This window comes from Liolophura sinensis, chromosome 7, assembly GCF_032854445.1.
Source record: "Liolophura sinensis isolate JHLJ2023 chromosome 7, CUHK_Ljap_v2, whole genome shotgun sequence".
NCBI classification, from domain to species: Eukaryota; Metazoa; Mollusca; class Polyplacophora; order Chitonida; family Chitonidae; genus Liolophura; species Liolophura sinensis.
The window spans coordinates 50,088,257-50,110,515 of NC_088301.1; the positions used below are offsets into that span (position 1 = coordinate 50,088,257).

General features: G+C 38.0%; 1 protein-coding gene across 2 annotated transcripts; it reads right to left on the reverse strand.

Annotated features, from left to right (window-relative positions):
- Nucleotides 1-404: 404 nt before the first annotated feature.
- Nucleotides 405-13,378, reverse strand: LOC135469779 (gelsolin-like protein 1). Of its 2 annotated transcripts, none has more exons than XM_064748374.1 (14): nucleotides 13,261-13,378; nucleotides 9,119-9,153; nucleotides 8,499-8,573; nucleotides 8,043-8,116; nucleotides 5,314-5,388; nucleotides 4,813-4,884; nucleotides 4,430-4,557; nucleotides 3,712-3,820; nucleotides 3,480-3,590; nucleotides 3,239-3,325; nucleotides 2,748-2,830; nucleotides 2,350-2,428; nucleotides 2,028-2,123; nucleotides 405-1,660 (listed from the first exon to the last, which is right to left on the reverse strand). In XM_064748374.1, exons 2-14 carry the CDS (start codon nucleotides 9,120-9,122, stop codon nucleotides 1,562-1,564), a joined length of 1,092 nt encoding a protein of 363 aa, XP_064604444.1. In that variant the 5' UTR covers nucleotides 9,123-9,153; nucleotides 13,261-13,378; the 3' UTR covers nucleotides 405-1,561. The 2 variants fall into 2 exon arrangements, with proteins under 2 accessions (XP_064604444.1, XP_064604445.1); XM_064748375.1 differs by lacking the exon at nucleotides 13,261-13,378 and adding an exon at nucleotides 11,642-11,664.
- Nucleotides 13,379-22,259: the final 8,881 nt, after the last annotated feature.

Below are 22,259 nucleotides of genomic sequence, written 5' to 3' on the forward strand. Positions count from 1 at the left end.
TCCGTCGCGCATCAGATATTCAAACACCTACTTCCCAAGTTAAAACTTTTCCACTGTCAATTTCTTCCAAGCATATTCTACGTCAGGGAAGAAAATGGAAGAAAGTCCAGAGAGGATAAATGTGTTATTTAAGTGAAAAACTTTCTCCACAGATGAATCTCGCATATTAACATAATTGCCATGCGTCAGATTGTCAGTTAAGAGGCATAAATCCTTACTTTTGTGGTTTTAAAAACGTTCGAGTCATTTCATTCGATTTGGTCATTTTCGCAATGAAAACCTGTCTTGTTTGAAATACGTGCTTGCCACTATATGGCTGAAATATTTCCGATGAGGCTTGAAGCCAAAATCATTTATTCTGTGGAAATATATATATATATATATATACGAAACTAGGATGCCAGAAGAAAATCGAGAATTTATTAGGAATCATTAAGCCATATACACTGTAATTTGGAATCATGACATTTCGCTGTGATGGACCCATTTGTTCTGGAAATAGGATATACCGGTACTTATATTTGAAATGAAACTAAATGTCTATTCATTTCACGGAACAATAGAAAGTTTTGCAACCCATAAACCGTATAATCTAATAATATAATCTATATAATATTTGAGCTCCACCAATTAATACTGTAGCCAGTCCAATCCCCTAAAAGACTATAAAGCAATGAAAAAACGTAAACATGTGTATAAGCTGAGCATTCCACAGCGATTCTTAAAATTCATTTGAAGCATTTATCCTCGTGAAAAAGTTTTATCCAGCTGATAGCTTATCAATAAAGCTTCAAAAGCACAATGAGAACTACAAAAATAAGAATAGGGTTGTAAAAATTCAAAAACAAAACAAAAACGTAACATAGTAGCTGTAACCTCCGGTGCAGTGGAATAAATGGTGTCCAGATATACCGGAGAGCCAACAGCAAGCCGCCATACAACACCCATATGACCAGGAGAGTAAAGCAACTCTATTCACAGCACAGGAGGAGCCTAGTAGCAACATAAGGACTACAACATACATATATAAGAATCTCTCGGTTGCAACTTGTTAAAAGCACAAAAAGTTAAATAGAAAAATCATGCTGCACCAGGGTGAAAGACTTGTTCCACAGCTGCTTCATGATGAAACAAGATATTTTGTAACAAACACATTCCCCAAGATGCACCCCAGAAATGTATGCCAGTACTGACAAATTTATGGTTACTTCAGGCAGAGACATGAACCACTGTGTCTTATGCTATTACATGGGTACAGGAATGCTCCACAGAATGTTACTTGGTAGTAAATCTAGGACAAGTGTGCATTGTCCAATAATGGATGTGACGAACTGTTCCAAAAATAAAAATAAAACTAAAAGCTCATCATAAGGCCTAGTTTGAAATTGCTGTTCTATGCAAATTAATTCATTATTACACCATATACATTTCATGCTGCCAGGAAAGTTTGCCTGAACATAATGTTAAATTTTAGACGTTAGAAAATTGTGATGCCACATACTGTAAAGAAATAAAGGACATAGATGGTAACAAATTTGACTTTGTGCAAGATAATGTAGTTTTAAGCAGCCAGAGCCTGGGTGACACGCCCATTCCCAACAGGTCCCTCGACAACGCACTCTATGGAGGCAAAAGGATGATCAGACTTCATCAGGTGACTCTGCAATTTAGACACAAACATTAACTGTTACCGAATGTGTTTATATGAATCAACATTTGAAATTTCATTATCAGGTTTGCTATAAAGAAACACCAAAAGAAGGAGTAAAACACTGATTTGACACACATGCTTTTACTTGTATGACACCATATATATATATATATATATATATATATATATATATATATATATATATTCAGCAAATCATTATTTTATAACCATATGAACTTGTAAAAGGTGGAAATATGTAATCTTATGCTTTCAAGCCCATTCAAAAATATGTAGTATTAATGCCTATATATTTTCATACTATAAATACAAGGAAAAAAAGTTATTTTGTTATGCGAGGATTAGAGGTTTAACTTACATGAGCATAGGATAAGGCATTTCTCCGCTCATCCCTTGAAGCCTCTTTTCCCACCCAGACAAAGACGTGATTAACCAGATCAAGTACAAAAACATCCTGAATCAAACAAAAAGCCAAACCTTAAAATTAACTTTGATACTCTTGGGCTGCACTGAAATATAAAAATATTAAATATAATATATAGAACATGATATAAATGTTTGTGGAACTTTCATATCCAATTTTTCTTCCACTTAACAAAATAAGATGAAAGAACGTTTTTTTACATTTGAGAAAACATAACACTGATACAGACAGCCACAAAATCAGGAAATCACACTACCTTGCTGTCAAAATCTGACAGAGAAATGGGCCCTTCCTTTACTTCATCCATGTCCATACTGCCATCCTCATCGGATACCCTAATAATTTGTAAAAAAATCCACAAAGCAGTGCTGGTTAGTGAGTGCAAGATTTTGTATTCCTTGGACAAGAAATTTAAAAATCAGTATTTATGTCTATTATAAGAACATATCATTAGTGTGGACACATTCAGCTTTATGAAAAGAGGCAACTTTACATAATGCTAATGTAGCATAAGCCAACAGTGTCATGTAATATCTAAAGAAATAACAATGGGGAAATCCATGTATAATTTGAGAACGAAGACATCTGAATAATTATATGCTACATAAAAAGGATTTGTACAGCTTGGCTTTAAATCTCTGAATCTACACCTACTTGTAAAGTTTAGGTGGTCCCTGAGCAGGGGTTTTTGTCTTTTTTGGCCCTTTTCCCTCAGAAAGACTACTGAAGAATTCATGCTGTCAAAATCCAAAAAGAAGACTCCATGAAAGTTTTGTCATTTTTGTACATACAAATGCTAAATGTAACAAATATGAAGCGGTTTCAGTCTCCAACGTTCTAAAATCATAAATGAAAGGCTAAACAGTTCACTAAGTAGATAATTGTCATGGTAAACTGGACAATCCTCCTAGGTCTTAAGTGACTGTTCCGCTTTCATTAAAATTTTAATCGCTGTTATTAATTATTCTTATAATTATTATTATAATTAAACAAGTTCCACACTTCTTTCAAAAATGAAACTTTTATGATGCTTTCTGGCTCATATTGATAATAGGCTTTATTATTACAGTGAAAGTTTCTTATAAAACTTCACTTTATGAAAACCGAGAGTTAGTGTTGATATTAAAGGAGAGGGTTGTAATTACAGATTTAGGGGTGGAATCTCCCTCCAATATTTCAGTTGAAGGTTTACCACCTCTTTCAGACTTCAGCTTCTGCAGATATTGCATAGCCTGTGGAAATAAAATAACCTTCAGTCACGTTTGCAAGTCTTTGGTAGTCAATAAATTTCATGGACGACTTACACACAAATCTAATACTATCACAGCATTATATATTTAAACACTCACGATCATCCAAGTATGCAAGCCAAATTCAAACCTTTACCTTGAACTTCTCATCTTTGTTGGCCTTCTCTCCATTGTACTGGAAAATTCTCAGCCCCAAATCCAGAATAAACACATCACATTCGTTAATGTTTTCCTTCTTTGTCCCTATCTGTAAGAAGAGGTACAAAACGTTGCATGAAGCAAATACACAAGTACAACCAAGGGAGGTAATTCAATATACCCAGTTACCACACACATGAATCCAGAGTTAAAAATTTAGGTACAATTACCTCTTTCACCACAACACTTTTTCTCTCTCCCACAACATGAAAAAGACGAGGCTTGTATTCCTCTGGCTGCACTTGGCGGAACCCAGTTTCAGCACCACCCCTCATAAGTCTGAAACAATTTAAGTTGGAACCATCTTGTTTCATCAGTCAAAAGATGATGACTAAATTGAACAATGGAGTAAGCAAAATATCACTTAATGGTTTAGATTACGGTTTTCCATATGGATAGACTTTAAGTTAATAAGAGTCTTGTTCCAACAGAGCAGCATTTCAAAAGAAAATCTGCCTACTCAGGGCTCCAAGAAGATGATTTTTGCCGACTAGTTTAGTGCCAAAGCCTACTGTGGAAAATGTTATGACAACTGATGACTTCAGTTTAGAACTAAGCTCTACAGTCAGACAGTGTGGCTGATGTCTAACTTAATTTATTTATTTACCTGAATTGTGTTTAATACCATTCACAAGAACATATCACTTTTACAGCACCTGACTATTTCTCAGGTGGAGAACTCAGACTTCAGTGAAAAACTAAAAAACTTTTCCACACTATGTACCAGTATCTAATTACATTGGTGAAAGGCAAGAGATTTCTAACAAAAATCTTAAAGACCATGAATGCTTTCACCTGCTTACACCATTGCCACCATGGCCTCCCAAGAAATAATAGACATGAGAATATGAGACACAATCTATCTGATGCTTATAAACATTTACTCACTCTAGGCTGGGAAAGTAACTTTTAAAGAGTTGAGACTCATGCCCTTGCACCTCCCTGTGCTGTATTGGCTTGTCATCCAGGAAAGTGTCCAGTTCTACAGTCTTGTAAGCTGCTGTGCCATACTCATCCTGAAAGTCAATATTTTAAGGAATTATGAACATGTAGGTATACAAATGATTAAAAAACTTTTAACTTCTTGATTGCAAAACCCTAACCTTTAAAATCAACCCTGATGTTTTTATCTTTTTAGGGTTTATGACAACAGATAAAAAATCTATATCTTACAGTAATGTAGGCTATTTCTGATCTATTCAACTGCAACTTGGAGAAAAAAAATATCTGATATGTTTACAGCAAATTATGGTGCATAAATTTACATTCACCTGAGAACTGTATTTTCCAATCCAAAAGTGAACATCATACAGCAACTCATCTGAACCATCTGCCTTGTAGGTCTGTGATAAAAAAGAAGTTTTCCAGAGGCATTGATAATGACCTTATAAACAGAAAAATATTTTACAGGATGGGAGGTTTACTGACATCAACAGCATATAGCTCTAAAATGGTAAGACTGTACACTACATGTAAACATATGAAAGAGGCTATTTCAGCCTCTTACTTGCTCATCAAATCATTTTTTTCTTCTTCTATCTACCAAGAGTGGCTTAAATTGTTGACCTTCAGAAAATATCAGACTTGTGCCTGTACTATTTATAGTCCTAAAATTATTCTAAAGTTTTAAAATGTTAAATGATAACACCTTCACAAATGACTTGTGTTTGACCAGTTTTGTGCCAAAAAAAATGTTCAAGAAACTAAGAATGGTTTACCTTTTTTTTTTTCAGTATAATCAACCGTTTCTGGAAATCTGAAATTATACTCACATTAAGGACAATATAGGAATCCCCCGAATAGAATTTCCCATAATCTTCCTTGGGCCATTCTGTGACTTTGAATTTCTGTAAGAAAAAGAAGTTGCAATAAAATATCTCCTGGTCCCATGAGCCATCAAAATGTTTCCACCAACTGTCAATAATAGCCACATCCAGCATGACTGGAGGACTATTCACATGCTACGTGAAACTACAAGAACACCCATTTACTGACTATTATATACCTTAGAAATAAAAGAATAGTTATGTCATTTCTCTGTATGACTATATGCCATTACATTTCATAATTCACAATCACATTTTACTTGCATAAAACCAGCCATTAAGGGTAGATAAAACCAGGAAGCTACCACTCTTTACTAAGAAGGCAAACAAACTTCTCAAAGATAACCCATATCCTGGCCACAGCAAGTGTTAAGTTTAAATCTCAACCTCTCTGGCAAAAAGCAAACCTTTCGCACAAATGACTGCTTTATATTACAAAGAAAAGCAACGTATGACTATTTCACTTTCTAAACAACACTTTTTATCTAACATGAAATAGGGCCTACTCTTTTGACTCTCTATTCACTTTACATTTAACACGTGCTCACAGATCAACATGTATGGTGCAAGTGCAGAAAGACTGCATATAAGCCCTTCTGACCACCATTTACAAAAGAGATCCTTTACTTAGGTCAGGGGTTAGGAGCGTGATATGCCTGTTGCTTTAACAGGAATACCTGTGTTTAAAAGGACATCTCAAACCGCCTTTGCACGTTTTTGGCTCGATCACCATGTGGGTTTCTACCAAGATATTATCTGTATATGTAGATCTGACATTAATCCTCCTGTCTTATTATAGATATGATGAAAGAATCCATCTCTAAAGCTGGTGTCATCAGGCTAATCAAATTTGTATCCAAACTTCTGTGACAATATAAACAGCAATCATCTCTGATGAATGGTCAATCAATAAACCCCACTTTAGAACCACTCCTCCATCCCGTTATCATAGTTATTGGTGGAAAGTTATTGGCTTTAAACTGCATCTTGAAAATGAATTTTTTCACAAGGTTTCTTTTCTGCAACTTCCCTCGGGTTTCTTCTTTGAAAGCACTAAAACCAGAGTTATTAAGAGAAAAACTATCATTATCTCTGAATGAAAGCTCCAGTACTTGTAAAACTGATAAGCGTAAAAAATGTGGAGTTTCAAAACAAGCAAGGCTTATATCAGTAGTTCTATAAAAAAAATGCATGCATATATTAATACACTTGGAGTTTAAAAATAACAACCTCAGGGAGAAACAAACCAGAAAGTTTCTTGTAGTTAACGCCTTACACAAACAATACTGTATTTAGATGGCAAAATTAACCCACAACAACCAGACATATCTCACAGACCTGTCAACTTGAAATGCACTTGCTTTGGAAGGAGACTGACTTGTGTTCAGATCTGGTCTTCCTAAGGTGACTGTACTAATATCAGAGAATGTATCCTGTTATTGGTACAAGCTTGTACGAGCCAGGGTATTGTTTCAAGACTGGTATGAGCTTGGTCTGGTTTAAGGATCAACTTTCAAAATCTACATCCTTTATAACTGGGGCATATTGAAACCACAGTACATGTATATACACTATTTCTTGCCCCAGCGCAGAAAGGCAGACTAAACACTTTCTTGGTTTGTACAGCTACTGGAGAGTATAAAAGTAAACTTGCAAACTACTGTAAAGCATTTAAATATGTCAGTGGTGGACTCCTGTAGTCCACTTGACTTTATGGATTAAATTGTTCAGCCTCCACCACAAGGCCTTAAAATGACAACCAATTAAGGTCTCCTTGCAAAAATATGAATGCCTGCTCCAGCCTACAGCCTGCATGGCCACCACATATGGGCTATGTGCTAGTGTACCAAGTGCCCGCAGATCAGAACCATTTCATACTATTCCGGGATATACTCATTTCCACATTTTTGTGCAGTGAATAGGACGGGATATTTAAAGGTCAATTTACAGCATGGCTAATTACTGCGACAATTGTGCACTGTGAAACGATAGCTGCTCCAAGAGGACAGCATCCAGCACAACCATAAACATGCTTGTGTAAGCACAAAATGTATATGACATATGCATGTAAGTCTGACACAAACAAAACATGCTATTACTTGAGCTTCAAATGGAATCGTCGCTACTACATTCACCATTTTACATACATGTTGTTTATTAAATACTGATTTTTTTTTCATTGTATTTAATTTTAGTAATGAAATATCAACTTACAGAATATTGCAATCAATATTTGTTATATCCTTATCCATTAAATTTACAATTTATCCCACGCTATTCCACATGTTTTTGTAGACCTTTTTACTAAATATTACACCATTGTTGCACACATTCTATTTTAATTGATTTTTATCTTAACCTTAGAAGTTCCACAGCTGTTGTTTCTCTATTTATGTAACTATATATGCAACAGCCTGTTACATTTTAACATATTTTTCACACTATTCAACATGTAGGACATAGTACCTGCAGAATGTCACTTAATTTTACACAAATGTTACACATGTGATCTAATATCCAGTGTAAGTTCTTATTCCAACTGACTTTCTGACCTTTAAAGCATATTCCATTATCCAAAATATTTTTCATTCAGTTTTAAGAAACTACTTAATAAATACATCAACTTCCTCCCTCAAAGGTTACCTGTATTCGGTACGAGTAAGCCAAGTACTTACCACAATCCGCCAAATCTTCAGCCCCACACTACCACCAGCGCCTTCCCATGCTGGCTCTGACTGAGCTGATTCCTCTACAAGGGGAAAAAAAATAAAAAAACACATTAATACAGAAAAATATCAGCAGCTAGTCTTCATGAAACATTCCATGTATATGCATTTGTACAATACACATATGGTGTTTAACACACGCATGTGTATCCAGTTTACATTCACACCATACTTATCAGCTCATAAATGGATATCATGGCCAAAAGCTGTGGACTGTTGATGGCTTGTACCCTTTTACAGTTGACTGACAACATTTGCATGTCGGCTGATAAAGATTGACCAGATTACTTTTTTTTTTTTTACATGTATACCAGAAACTTTAAAATTCAAATTTCAGAGCAACTGTGAGCATGAAATTGATCCACCTTATTCAATTTTGTATAAAATTATACCCTACTACCTTACTTTTAACTTTCCTTTCAGTGTCCGACCCAAAGAGGGCTAAATTAGAATCCTTCCAATCGTACTTCTTTGGTTTCACTGAAAAACAATGAATAACCTCTATTTAAACACCCTTAATCTCCCACGATTTACCTGTTTTAACCTCTTTAATAAACTGTAGAGCATCCATTCATATTTGTCATTTGTATAAATCTTCATAGAAATCCATAAGAAATGTTTTGTGTCAACAGCTTATGTGTGACCTTCTGTCCCTTTGTATTTTCTAGTCCTATGTTTTTGTGATACTTCTCGCAAGTGTAGTATGACTTCTGCCATGACACATGTCCATGTATTTCTGTAACAGGAACGATTGTGGAGAAAGTCCACATTTCCCATAAATTAGATGATAATTCAGTTTCATTTTATACACTACTCTGATACTGAAACAAGATTTATTCTGCCTGTAAAGCAAAAATGCTAATCAGTGTGGGCTAAAGTACATGTATTTCGTGGTTTTGTAGCCTCTACACTTAGGGTTACAAGTAATAATCTATACTATACATATTTGTATACTGCTTGCTACCACATTGTGTTGATTAAAATTGTTGTATAATCAATCATAATCAAAAAGTTTTCATACTCACTCATATTGGCAGATGGCTATTCAGATTCAGACAACCTGGTTGATGAAATAAAACAAATGTTCATCATATTATGTCGGTCCATGTATATATATATATATATATATATATATATATATATATATATATACATGGACCGACACACACACACATATATATATACACACAATCTCATATATGAAATGTCAGACGTGGGTAATTAATTTCAAACATTCAGATGGCGCTTTCTTAATAACCTCTAAAGCTTTCAGATCTTTTTCTGGCTTTTCGATTCTGGCCAGTCTATGCAGGCATATTTATTTATTTATTTATTTATTTATTTGATTGGTGTTCTACGCCGTACTCAAGAATATTTCACTTATACGACAGCCGCCAGCATTATGATAGGAGGAAACCAGGCAGAGCCCGGGGGAAACCCACGACCACATGCAGGCATGAGCTGAAACTGTAAATGCTACACGGTCCATTGTTGAATTGCTACAGAATTCTGTATTCTCATTACTCAGAAAGTGGTTGTATGTACTCATGACGAGTTGAGTAAAGGAAGCACTGTGTGAGCTATATGGATGTCTGCAACAACAAGTACACACCGCATGCTAACTGTACAACAACCACAGTTACAACAAAAATACAGCCAGACATGCTACTAACAACAACAGAAATACTGAAGGTCATTACTTCAATTAGCTGGTTGGTACTATTACGAGGTTTTTCCCTGAGGTTTGGCAAAGCAGACTGTCAGATTCTCTTCACCTTCTTGGAAGAGCATGCATATTACGGACAGTGGTGCAGACATTAGCTAAAACTAGACATTACATAGAGCAGAAGTGAAAAAAATTAACAACTACCCAATGATATACTGAAATGATGGTGATGTGCTGCCTGAATATTGCTAACAGAGAATTTTATCCATTACAAAAGTCTACAGTCTTCTATCCTGGCTGTTTAAATATACAGCACTGCACACATATACAATTCAGAAATACTCACATTTCATACAGGTAAAAATATAATATGAAGGACACTGCTGAAGGAAGAATGGATGATTCAGCTAGGCTTGTTGCAATATCGTGGCCATATCATGCTAATACTGAAGGAAGAAAGGATGGTTCAGCTAGGCTTGTTGCAATATTGTGGCCATATCATGCTACTACTGAAGGAAGAAAGGATGGTTCAGCTAGGCTTATTGCAGTATTGTGGCCATATCATGATAATACTGAAGGAAGAATGGATGATTCAGCTAGACCTGTTGCAGTATCGTGGCCATATCATGCCAATACTGAAGGAAGAATGGATGGTTCAGCTAGACCTGTTGCAGTATCGTGGGCATACAGAAGGGAGAATGGATGGTTCAACTAGGCTTATTGCAATATCGTGGCCATATCATGATAATACAGAAGGGAGAATGGATGGTTCAGCTAGGCTTATTGCAATATCATGGCCATATCATGATAATACTGAAGGGAGAATGGATGGTTCAGCTAGACCTGTTGCAGTATCGTGGCCATATCATGATAATACTGAAGGGAGGATGGATGGTTCAGCTAGACCTATTGCAGTATCGTGGCCATATCATGATAATACTGAAGGGAGAATGGATGGTTCAGCTAGACCTATTGCAGTATCGTGGCCTTATCATGCCAATACTAAAGGAAGAATGGATGATTCAGCTAGGCTTGTTGCAGTATCGTGGCCATATCATGCTAATACTGAAGGAAGAACGGATGGTTCAGCTAGGCTTATTGCAGTATCGTGGCCATATCATGCTGATACTGAAGGAAGAATGGATGGTTCAGCTAGGCTTGTTGCAGTATTGTGGCCATATCATGCTAATATTGAAGGGAGAATGGATGATTCAGCTAGGCTTGTTGCAGTATTGTGGCCATATCACGCTAGTACTGAAGGGAGAATGGATGGTTCAGCTAGGCTTATTGCAGTATTGTGGCCATATCATGCTAATACTGCGAGACGAATAGTGTGTACACAGCCTTTTACAATAAGCCTGTTAAAACACACACGGCGCTTTTTTACACATAATCCCACTTATTTTCAACTTGAGAAAACACCTATGGGTATATCGAAAAACAGTTAAAATATGGCAACCTGTCTGGATCACACTTTAATAATCTTATAAGAATAATCTTATAACATGGCAAACCTACACACAATGTAGGCCTACAGGTTGGCACAACAACAACAACATCATATAGTTTTGGGTCTTCCATTTGGACCTATTTGTGAAGGTCTTTATTATTACTCAAGTCTGTCAGCCCTCAATGATTCTAAAGTACACGCATAGCACAGTACAAGTATCACAGTACAATATTAATGCTAATGCCTTGGGTGTTACACACCCTTGCATAAATCTGTCTACATTACCTTAACCACAGGGAAGGCAAGTTAATATGCTATGTTAATATGTTAAGCTTATCAGGTTGAATAATTCATATCAAAGTTAGCAGGAAGATAAAATCAGACAGCTAAATGATAAAAAGGCACCTATCAAGATCTCCAGAGCAGACTGACCTCAAGAAATCAGTTATGGACACACTGTGCAGTCTCTGTACAGCTGTAGCCACCTGCAATCAGGCCGTATCTATTGTGTTCTTATCCTTGTAACCTAGATAAAGCAAGGCATGCTTCATGGTCTCCATAGTAACTGTTTTAAAGCTATGGTTACTGGTACAGCACTAGTATTGATTAACTGAAAGCAAAGTTTCCTTGAAGTTTATCTAAAAATGCCCAAGCTCTGGTGTAGCCCTGACAATTAAGCCCTTGAAGGGAAGTTTATGCATCAACATTCTCCTAGCTCAGCCAGGCCCTTTGCAGGAAAAGGAAATTTAAATAGGTCAGGGGCTTGTCTTAAAGGGGAAGAAATTAAACTTAAAAACATGACACTATGGGCTAAAAACAGCCTGCTGCATAATTTTGCGATTTTTCCTCGCCATACACGTAGAGCCTGAAAACGGCAAAGCTGGCTTAGATCGATGAGTCCATGACTTCCTCCATCTTTAACATCTTTTAATTTATGCTGGGGGCATGTTGCTTCTCAGCCAATGAGAGTCGTTAAAACTGCCGGTTTGTTCGTGTAAACTCGGAACCTATGTGCAACATTCCGGTTTCCCAATCATCAAGCGGAAAACGAACTGTACTGTTCGTTGCCTTCTGGGAAGACAAGTTCTACCGGAAATGTACAAACTGCACTTCGGCGGTTTCCGACAGCAATTCCCCTAACACAGAAGACTTCAGGACTAGTTCTTAGGTTCTTAGGATTTTGGCCCTGACTTTATTTACAATTTATCAACTTGAGGTACATATTAGAATTTGTTTTGTGGCATGTACCTGCGAGGAAATGCATACTCTTTTCAATAGTATTTGAATGATATTTAAATTTTCTTCTCCTTTAAGAGTTTAGCTATTACATGAACTGGGCAGCCAGCATTTTTCCCTCCAAATAATGCAGACATAAACACGGAGTCCTGACAGTTCAACTTTCATACTTTTAAAATGCTTTAAGCACTGCATATACACCTATATAAATTCTCATTAAACAGCAAAGTCAAATGGTTAAAAAAAACAAACAAAAACACTTGTTTTAATACAATACTTAAGATACAGTTCTGCCGTACTTTTACATCATTTAACAGATAGGTCACACTAAAAAAGATAAAAGTGTCAACTGAATTCCTTTGATGTTTCCTCTACAAATATAAACTGACAGAATAAATGTTGGTAAACTATGTTTCTCTTATTATATAGGCCTAATTAAGAACAATAGTTCAGCATCTTTCCTTGATACACAGTGGCCATGAAAGGTTTACCTTTCACAGAATCTAAAAACAGTCAATAGCACTCTACTGGCTAAGTTGTTTTTACTTTATAATGTACAAGTCCTCAAACTGTGGCCTTCTCAATTCATCTGCGAAGTGTCAACGCATTGGCGTCTACAGTTAGCTGAAGGATAGGCCTAATGTAACAATATGGGGTGGGCAACAAGATATAGGCCAACTCGTTTTTCCAAGCAACTGCGCTGTGCAACACTTGACAAATTCTGCCACATGCACCGTTTCTTTTGCAGATTGGGTAATACGTATCGATAATACGTTTGCTGCACGCAAAGAAAATTTAAGAACAAAAAAAGTCACCTCTTTGCTGCGTATGTGGAAAAAGGCTGGGATCGTCTTACTGGGTCGGTGGGGTAAAGACTTGCTCTCTCTGGACTAGACGGCACCCTCTCGTCACAGGAAAGTGATTCATCTGGTCAATCTCAGAGCGAAATCCTCCTAGTGTTGATAGCGGAGCGGGCGGGTCTATTCCGCGTTCAAGGGGGTGGGGGGAGGCGAGCATAGACTCGCACCCTGAAACTGTCACAAGAGGCAGGGACATTTCGCAAGATGAACACTCGACTTTAAATATCAATCTCTTTAGGAATGTCTATCCCAGGTGAAGAGGAGATTGGACTGTAGTATATGCACGGATAATTAATCTTACTTGTTTGTGTAATAATACTGAAGGCGGTGTAATGCACTTATAAGTATGATCTGGGACTAATTTATAGCTTTGAGAAACCAGGTTCCTCGCAAGGAGCAAGAGATTATAAACAACATGTAGCTATATGGGCGATAGGCTGATTTCTGCCGATTACTAAAGTTTTAAGTACTGCAGGACATTGAATCTATCATATTTGAAGGCAGTAGATACATTCTGATTACTTTTCCAGAAAGAATTTCTTACCTAAAAGCTGTATTTTCCATTTTTTATGCCTTCTTCAATGTCTATCTCACTGGGGTTAAATTCACTTTGTTTCACCTCCAGTGCTCTAGTCACGTGGCCAAAGAGTGTGTTAATGATAGGCTCAGAGCAGCAATGACATCAGTACCCGTACTCCTTACAGAGCATGAGTCGCTCTCTACCCTTCGCTTTACATCACTGCTAGCACCAAATTTGTTTGTGTTTTCTGACGTAACTTCCTGCCTCCTCACCATGACCCTAGTGTCCCCGGCGTTGTTCAAGATGTCTATACAAAAATTTACTAGTGGTGGCAGTGGTAGAGAGCGACGCATGCGTTGTAAGGAATATGGATAGTACCGAACAGTTCATGATAATAGCGAGGCGCCCATGGTTCAGAGACTCCCATACACAAGTGCAGGCGTTGCCGATCCCTCTATTGTATTAGTCCCAGGCATGATGTAAAATGTCACAATATTGTTTCGTTTATATCATTTACTCTGTACTTCAAGGCAACGTTGATTAAAATACATATAGGGCTATTGTCATATGTCATTGAAAGTGTGCATTTAGGTCATCCATGCAATTACAATCTGGCATTGCAACCTTGAAAAATATATATATATATATATATATATATATATATATATATATATATATATATATATATATACAGCTATACATATGGCTAGGTGTCGGAAGAGGTTTTATCTGAACTGAACTGGTGTTTTCAGGCCGATGCATGCCAGAATATGATAGGGCTGATTATACGTCGATCTGCTTATGTGTAAACTCAATTGACGTATACCGCAAACGAAAACTTAGCTGCACCAAGTTTTGATGCCGTCTTACATGCAGAAACAGATTTAAAGCACTGTTTATCTTTTCCATGACATATTGTTTCTAGAGCAATATTGTATGCATGACACTGAACATCTTTTAAACACAACACACAAAAGATTGTGCTAAATGCAAAAATTAGCATATAAGGGCCTATAGAGCATGGAATTTGCATATGGATGTTTGAACACTTCATAGTGCTAACCAGGCATGTAGGTCATATCCCGAAACGTCTCCGAAACACAGTGCTCGACGCGGGGTCGCAATATTTGCCAAATCAGCTTACTCGGTAAATACTCGACCCTTAGTCGGCCCAATATTCAACATGCTCAAGGTTTACCAATGCTCCGCGGACGCTCACTATAGTCCGAAGGTCCATTATTAATCCAAAAAGGTGATACTAATGGATCAGTACTCCACAGCCGTTTATGTGTATAACAGTGTTACCATATTATAGCTGCGTTTCTTGAGATGGAATAACCACCTGCGTCACACATTCATCATATTTCATTATATTTTCATTTCATTTTGTAAGAAATTTCTTAGAATCGCGAAAAGCAAACAATCCTTTATTCCTGTAATTCGTTCATTAATCCGTTCTGTGACAGAAGGTTATCACCAATGTTCAGGGGTCTGTTCTATATAAGTCGTAAACTACACGTGGCCCAATTTCCATGACAACACATTTTTGAATAGATACATTACCATGGTAAATGCGCTTGAGGCAGCGTTGGGACAGCTTCGTAGAAGGTTTCCTGAAACAAATTACAGATGTGGCGAAGAATTTTGCAGATATATATGAAGTGCATATGGAGATACACCTGAAGGTGTACTGCACTTAAGGAAATGCTTGCAGAAGTGTTTTGCCGAGATGTCCTGAAGACAAGTTTTGTCAACAGTAATTCATCAGTGGCCATTTCAACTTTACCTGTATGCCAAGGATGGACGCATGGTTGTAAATTTTATGACTACGTGTAGTCTTTCGATTAACCGAATGGTAGGGTGGTTTATGGTTTAGAGATCGGTGTGGGCGTAAATGGCTGTATTACGTCAGTACAGTACTATAAACCGCACATGCCACCTTGTATATAAATGCTCAAAATAGAACTATATATGCAAATTACCCCGTCATCGTGGCTTTCGTGGCTCAGTTGGTTAACGCGCTAGCGCAGCGTAATGACCCAGGGGCCTCTCACCAATGCGGTCGCTGCGAGTTCAAGTCCAAATCGTGCTGGCTTCCTCTCCGGCCGTAAGTGGGAAGGTTTGCCAGGAACCTGCGAATGGCCCTGGGTTCCCTCGGGCCCTGCCCGGCTTCCTCCCACCATAATGCTGGCCGCCGTAGTATAAGTGAAATATTCTTGAGTACGGCGTAAAACAACAATCAAATAAATAAATAAATACCCTGTCATCCGCTGACGTTCTGGTTTATTTGGCAAATGTCGCTTTTTACTTGGGCCAAGTGTACGCCGATGTTAATTCTTAATTTCAAGGGGAGGTGGTGGATATACATAACAGCGAAGCTTCATGGTATACTTATGGTATGTCGTGACCTATCTTAACCTGTTTTAGAATTGAGTGAGCGCTTAGGGTTAAACGTCGTTCTTAACAATTTTTCAGTCATATGACAATGAAGGATTCCTTAGAGTGCATGTGATGTGCCTCCTTGTTGCAGGACGGATTTCCACCGCTCTTGTATTTAGTGCTGCTTCACTGAGACGACTTACCCAAGGCAAGTAACCCGCCCCGCCCGAGCCATTATACTGATACGGGTCAACCAGTTGTTGCACTATCCCCTTCATGCTGAACGCCAAGCGAGGAAGTTACAAGTTCCTCTTTTAAATTCTCAGGTGTGACTCGACCCAGGATGGATCCTGGATGTACCGCTCCCGAAGCGGACGTTTTTGAACTGTCACGAATTATTTGGAAATGGACAAGATGGGCGGCGACTTCCTGCGATTAATTATAAAAGAAAAAGTTGGTAAGAAGCCAATACGATATCACTGCGCACAACTAAGAATTATCAAGCAGCCGCCAAGAATTGCCCAACAGGTACCACGCTTGTTCAGATACAGCGCTACTTTACCGTGCATGAAACCATAAAACAGGTATAGCCCACGACGTGTCACGGATAAAGGCGATGTGTCACGAAATGTGAAAATGTCCCAAAAGCGTGTCTTTTCCTCTTCTCACAGCATTCCCTATATTGCATCGTACCAACATCTTGCCTATACTTTGTGTAATCCTCATACAATCGTGATAAATTCTTGCCCACATTGTCTTTCAACCGTAGGGTCTGCGTACGAAACTACCATTGCAGCGCAGCTGTGGCGAACGGATTTTAAGACAGCGACCCCGATCAAGTAGTATTGGTTGTTACACTGCAACCTTGCAGTTGGTTTTTATTTATTTATTTATTTATTTCATTGATTTTTTTACGCCGTGCTCAAGAATATTTCACTTATACGACCAGCAATATGGTGGGAGGAAAACGGGCAGAGTCCGCGGGAAATCCACGACCTGCCGCGTGTTGCTGCAGACCTTTCCACTTACGACCAGAGAGAAAGCTAGCAGGAGCTGGGCTTGAACCTGGGATTGATCTTAATCCAGCAACCAGATTGCACGGTTTATTAATGAAGTTAGACATTCTTGACGAGTGTGCAAGTTGCCAGGTAGTCGTGAAGGTCATAGTGACGTAAGAAGGCCCAGAATTCTCCGAGACTTTGCACAGTATCCACTAATGTCTGTTGGCATGGCAGACAACACAAAGAAGCTATTGAAGCCACCTGTAATTTGGGCTGTGTAATTTGTAGTGAATCTCTTATCTAAAGACCAAACAACAAGCTCGTCCCTGTTTCGGGCGGTTAAATCGCAAGAACTCGGTGGGAATGTCCAACCCTTAACCAAGAGGAACATTAATCAAGGCGCTTTTTCGGCAGCAGTTTTTTCATGTAGCCGGTTGGTGGTTTATTCCGAGTACTACCGTTTTTTCACCACATGTAAGTGAGAAACTGTCTTTCGCACTCGCTGAATATCAGTTCCCTGGACCAGACAATTCCTGATATCCGACCGTCTATCAGCATGCACCATTTGCATGCTTGTCGACGTCGCACAAGTCAAATGATGTTGAGTACTACGTAACACTTAAATCAAATAAATGAATAAATCTGGGAAGAGGGAAGGAGACAGACAGTCACAGCGATTTTGTTGTGACGTGCTTTATATCTATATAAATCAACTTTTAATCTAGAATTCTTATCGTGATAAGCCATTTTAGAGATAACCTAAAACACGGCGTAGCGTCAATCATATCACGAGCGTTCTCGCGTTAACTTTCTATAAACTGCGAGATCTCTGTTATGCAAAAATCACAAAAATAAAAAGACATACTTTTTAAACTGTATGTGGGATACTTAATCCATGTATGTAAACATTTGGTCTAGGGGGCGGTCTAGGTCTAGGAAGCCTGTCACCAATTTGGTCGATGCATATGAGTTCAAGTCCAGCTCGTGCTGGTTTCCTTTCCGGCCGTACTTGGGAAGGTAACCCAGCAACCTGCGGATGGTCGTGGGTGTCCCCCGGGCTCAACCTGGTTTCCTCCCACCATAATGCTGACCTATTATAAGTGAAATATTTCTGAGTACGGCGTAAAATACCAATCAAATAAATAAATGAAGTGGTCTAGTGATTTTGCCTTTGTTAAAGTAATAATAATGTGTATATAGGCTTAAATAGCGTATGTTTTGTCAGCCTATATACACATTATTAGCCTATTCATGTTTTAACCGTTGTTTAATTTGTAGATCTTTTAAAATCAGTTTCTTTGTTTTTGGCTTTGCATTTTCAGACAGAGCACAATAATTTTTTGGTAAAGGCATGTTCTTGACACGATATGTCTGTACTGTAATGTTAAGTGAATAATAAGAAAGCATTGTAGATAGCAGTTATTCGTTAACTAAAACACGGCTTTTGCGTGTGTCGGTACCTGTTGGATAATTTCAAACGTAAGATATAAGCCAATCTGTCTTCCAATGAATCAAAGCAGAGTTGCGGGCCTTTACCTGGAAAACCATGATCCATCACCTATAAACAATTATAGCATACCCATTAAGATTTATAGGGCTATAGGCCCGCATATTTTCAGATACACACGTGTTTCAGATCTTGCCTGAGTGTATAATTCATGTAGTACACTGCCCTTGTTATTCTAATGTAATCTAATTTCCCTCTACGGACACGGCGATTCCATTAAATTGATTGTTACTCATACAATGGGTAACTGGGGAAAGCGTGTTTGGAGCTTTATCAAAAAATAATTCCTTGGCGAGTAGAATTCCAAGCGTAGTGAAAGATGCTTTTACCTTATCTCGCGCACGATAAGAGTTAGCCCGACTGCAGATCCTGTGTGTGGGCGGCCAACTGAGAGAGGCGAGTCACAGTGTGGATGAGACCCAATATGAGAAACGGGCTACCCTGCTTTATATTTACATCATACACTGTGTAAAATGTCTGTATCTATGCACAATATCTGGCTGTGTTTAATGACAGAGGAAAGACCTTCAAATATTTTACAAAGACAAATGAATTAGCTATTGAAGTCGTACCATCGTTCAATCGCCTGGCGATGGCACGAAGCGATGACACATGATGCAAAGATGCGAAGCTATGGCACGATGGCACGATGATGACATCGCCTCGTGTTATCGATTCGTGCCATCGTGTCTACGCTTCGCATAAACGTGCCATCGCTTCATGCCATCGCTTCGTGCCATCGCCATACACTTATGGGATGTTGTATTTAGGATGCTATAGATCTGTTCGTTTGAAATGTTAGCCAGGTGATAATGTTGCCATTATTTTTGTTTGTTTACTTGTTTGATTGGAGGTATACACCGTGCTCTAGAATATTTCACTGATATACGAGTTTACCATCATCAGTGATGGAAGGCAACCGATTGTTGTTATTAACATTTTTATTTGGGCTGTTGTATTTAAGGTATATTGGAATGAGGATACATAAAGTAATATTTGAAATGTTGGGATGATGATGTTATATGTTTGAATTGTTGTATGATGGTGATGTTGTATTCGGGATGTTGGGGGTTTTTATGGCATATTTAAAGTGTTGTGGTGAGCATTACTATTATTGACGTTATATTTGATCCAGTGAAATGAAAAGGAGTTAGAAGCCTATGTTGCATCCAGGGTGTAGTAGAAAAGATGTTCCATATAGAGTGTTGCTGTTGTAGGACGTATCATTTACTTGCACTGAAACAAGGACGTCTGAGACATGCAGGGTGCTATATTGGCTCTGGTATTCAGACTGCAGTAATTGGGAGTACTGTGAATATAGAAAGATGTTGTACTTAAGATGTTGTGTTACTGAGTTGAGGTTTGTAATTTGGTGCTATCATTTGAATGTATTTGGGTGTGTTGTACTAAGAATGATGTATAGTTCATGTTGAATATAGCTGACATTGTGCTGGACGTGATTGTGGCTATTGTGTAGGTCCGTTTAGGCTCGACTAACATCATCTGGTTAAATTTTGTGCGTGAAAATATTCAATGAAGGAATAGTTTTAGCCATTATTTCTTTTCCTAACAGTTTTATGTTGCAAGAAAAATTTAAAAATTATCTATGGACAAATATTTGTCTTTACCTTTGTGCTTTATCACCATAAGCAGCGTATTCTTAAGAAATGTAATATTTGTTTATATACATGCACATAAACGTGATAGCCTTACAACTGAGCTATGTCTGAGTTCAGATCGTCTGTATATTTGTGCTGTGGCATGTAAGGAATTAAGGTCCAAGTATCTTCTCGATGAAATGAGTTAAATATTTTATTTGTCACGCAATCACTTTGTTGGGGCAATCAGTGCATGACTGCAAACATACATCAGCCTTCCATTACACTTTACAGTCCGCCAAATACAGACAGCATTTAAAAGCAGTGTTGACTGATTCGGCTGAAAAAACTAATTTAAAAGATCAGTGCCCAGACTGGTTATATATTGATAAATTGAGTGTAAAACATATTGGGAAAAAGCGACACAAGTGACAATTGGCATATCGAATTTCTCCACGAAACGGTTTGCTGTTTTGCACACGGTTGTAAAAACAGGTCGTCAAAGAGTCCTGAATTAAAAGTCCCGAGTTAAAATTCGACTTTAAGTGTATGTATTTACACTCTGGTAACAGGACTTGGTGGGTGTGAAACAAAAGTGGAGTTCATTCGTCATTGGTTTGATCCATCTTTGGTATGCCGGTAAAGTGAAGGGAAAGTAGATATAACAACGTGATGGCTTCCAATGAATGTCGCTTTTATACACGCTGTTCCATTGGCTGTTTCTCTCCTGTGGATCAGTGAGTGAGTTTCTAACAAATGGGGATCTGTGTACAACAACGCAATGGCCGTTTGACAGCTACGGAAAAGCTAGCGACTGACAAGCAACAGAAGACGATTAAAACCGAAAACAATCCAAAGCTAATCGTCCTGACTGACTGCGTTAATCAAGAATTAATGACAGGGGCTGAAATACTGGTTGTTGATTAAAGTTACTCAAAGGTGAGAAAACAAGTGACATCTCTTTGAATGTTCAGGGTAGGTGCCAAAAGAGGCTTAAAGCCACCCTTCATAATACCTGTTCGACGTGCTGGAGTAATTCCGACCATAATATAACTAGGAAAATTAGTTGTAAGAAGTTGTTTTTAGCTATTGCCTCAATTTAATGTACGGAAATTAATTTCCGTGAACCCATTTTTGAAGTAAATCAGCTTGGGGAATAAAATGATATTTACTGTGAAGCGGACAGAAGGAAAGAAAAGTAAATTTTATATCAGATATACACACGAAATGTATACCTACCGTGTAACACGGTATAAGGCTTACCAGTCCGCATTGCAAGTGCATGCGGTTGATAATACCTGGACAAAGATCAAATTCAACATCGGAAAATCGGAATATGAAGTCCGACTAGAGATGTCAGTGTCTTTAATCGGAACTTCAGCATCGTCCAGCAAGAGTTCAAATTGATATGGCAGTATATTTGCTTTTGTGTAGCTAAAAGCCATCTCGAAAATGGCATCGTTTCTCGGGTTATATACGCCAGCTAGTCTCCAGTTGGCCATCTGTGACGTCACCCGCTGACCTTTACCGCGGCCAGCTGGAGATGGGCCAGGGTAGCAAATCTATTGTTTTTAGAGGATTTAAAGTCATAATTACGTTTCTCAGAGGCCCTCCTGGTAACATACTACTAAACGGGTTATAAACTTTATACCTAGGACACGTAATTAAATCTGGACACTAATCCTTTTTAACAAATCGCCATCATTTCTCAATAGTTTTTAATGGACTTTTGTCTGATATACAGTTCATTATATAGTGTTTTAATTTCCTTTGCACTGACCTGTCCGTCAGCTATTTCCTGCTCTACATGTCTGACTGCATGCGCAGGGGTAAACTATATATGTGTCAGGCTATACATGGCATGGTATATGCATTACGATATATTGATACGTTAATATTTTAATGTTGTAAGATGTTCGCAAAGTGCTAGTGATAATGAACCCTTACAC

Coding starts and splice junctions, on each gene's coding strand:
- LOC135469779 (XM_064748374.1), bottom strand. Junction 8,117..8,498: donor CACTGAAAGGAAAGTTAAAA/GTAAGGTAGTAG, acceptor TTCCCCTTGTAG/AGGAATCAGCTCAGTCAGAG. Junction 3,326..3,479: donor ACAAAGATGAGAAGTTCAAG/GTAAAGGTTTGA, acceptor TTATTTCCACAG/GCTATGCAATATCTGCAGAA.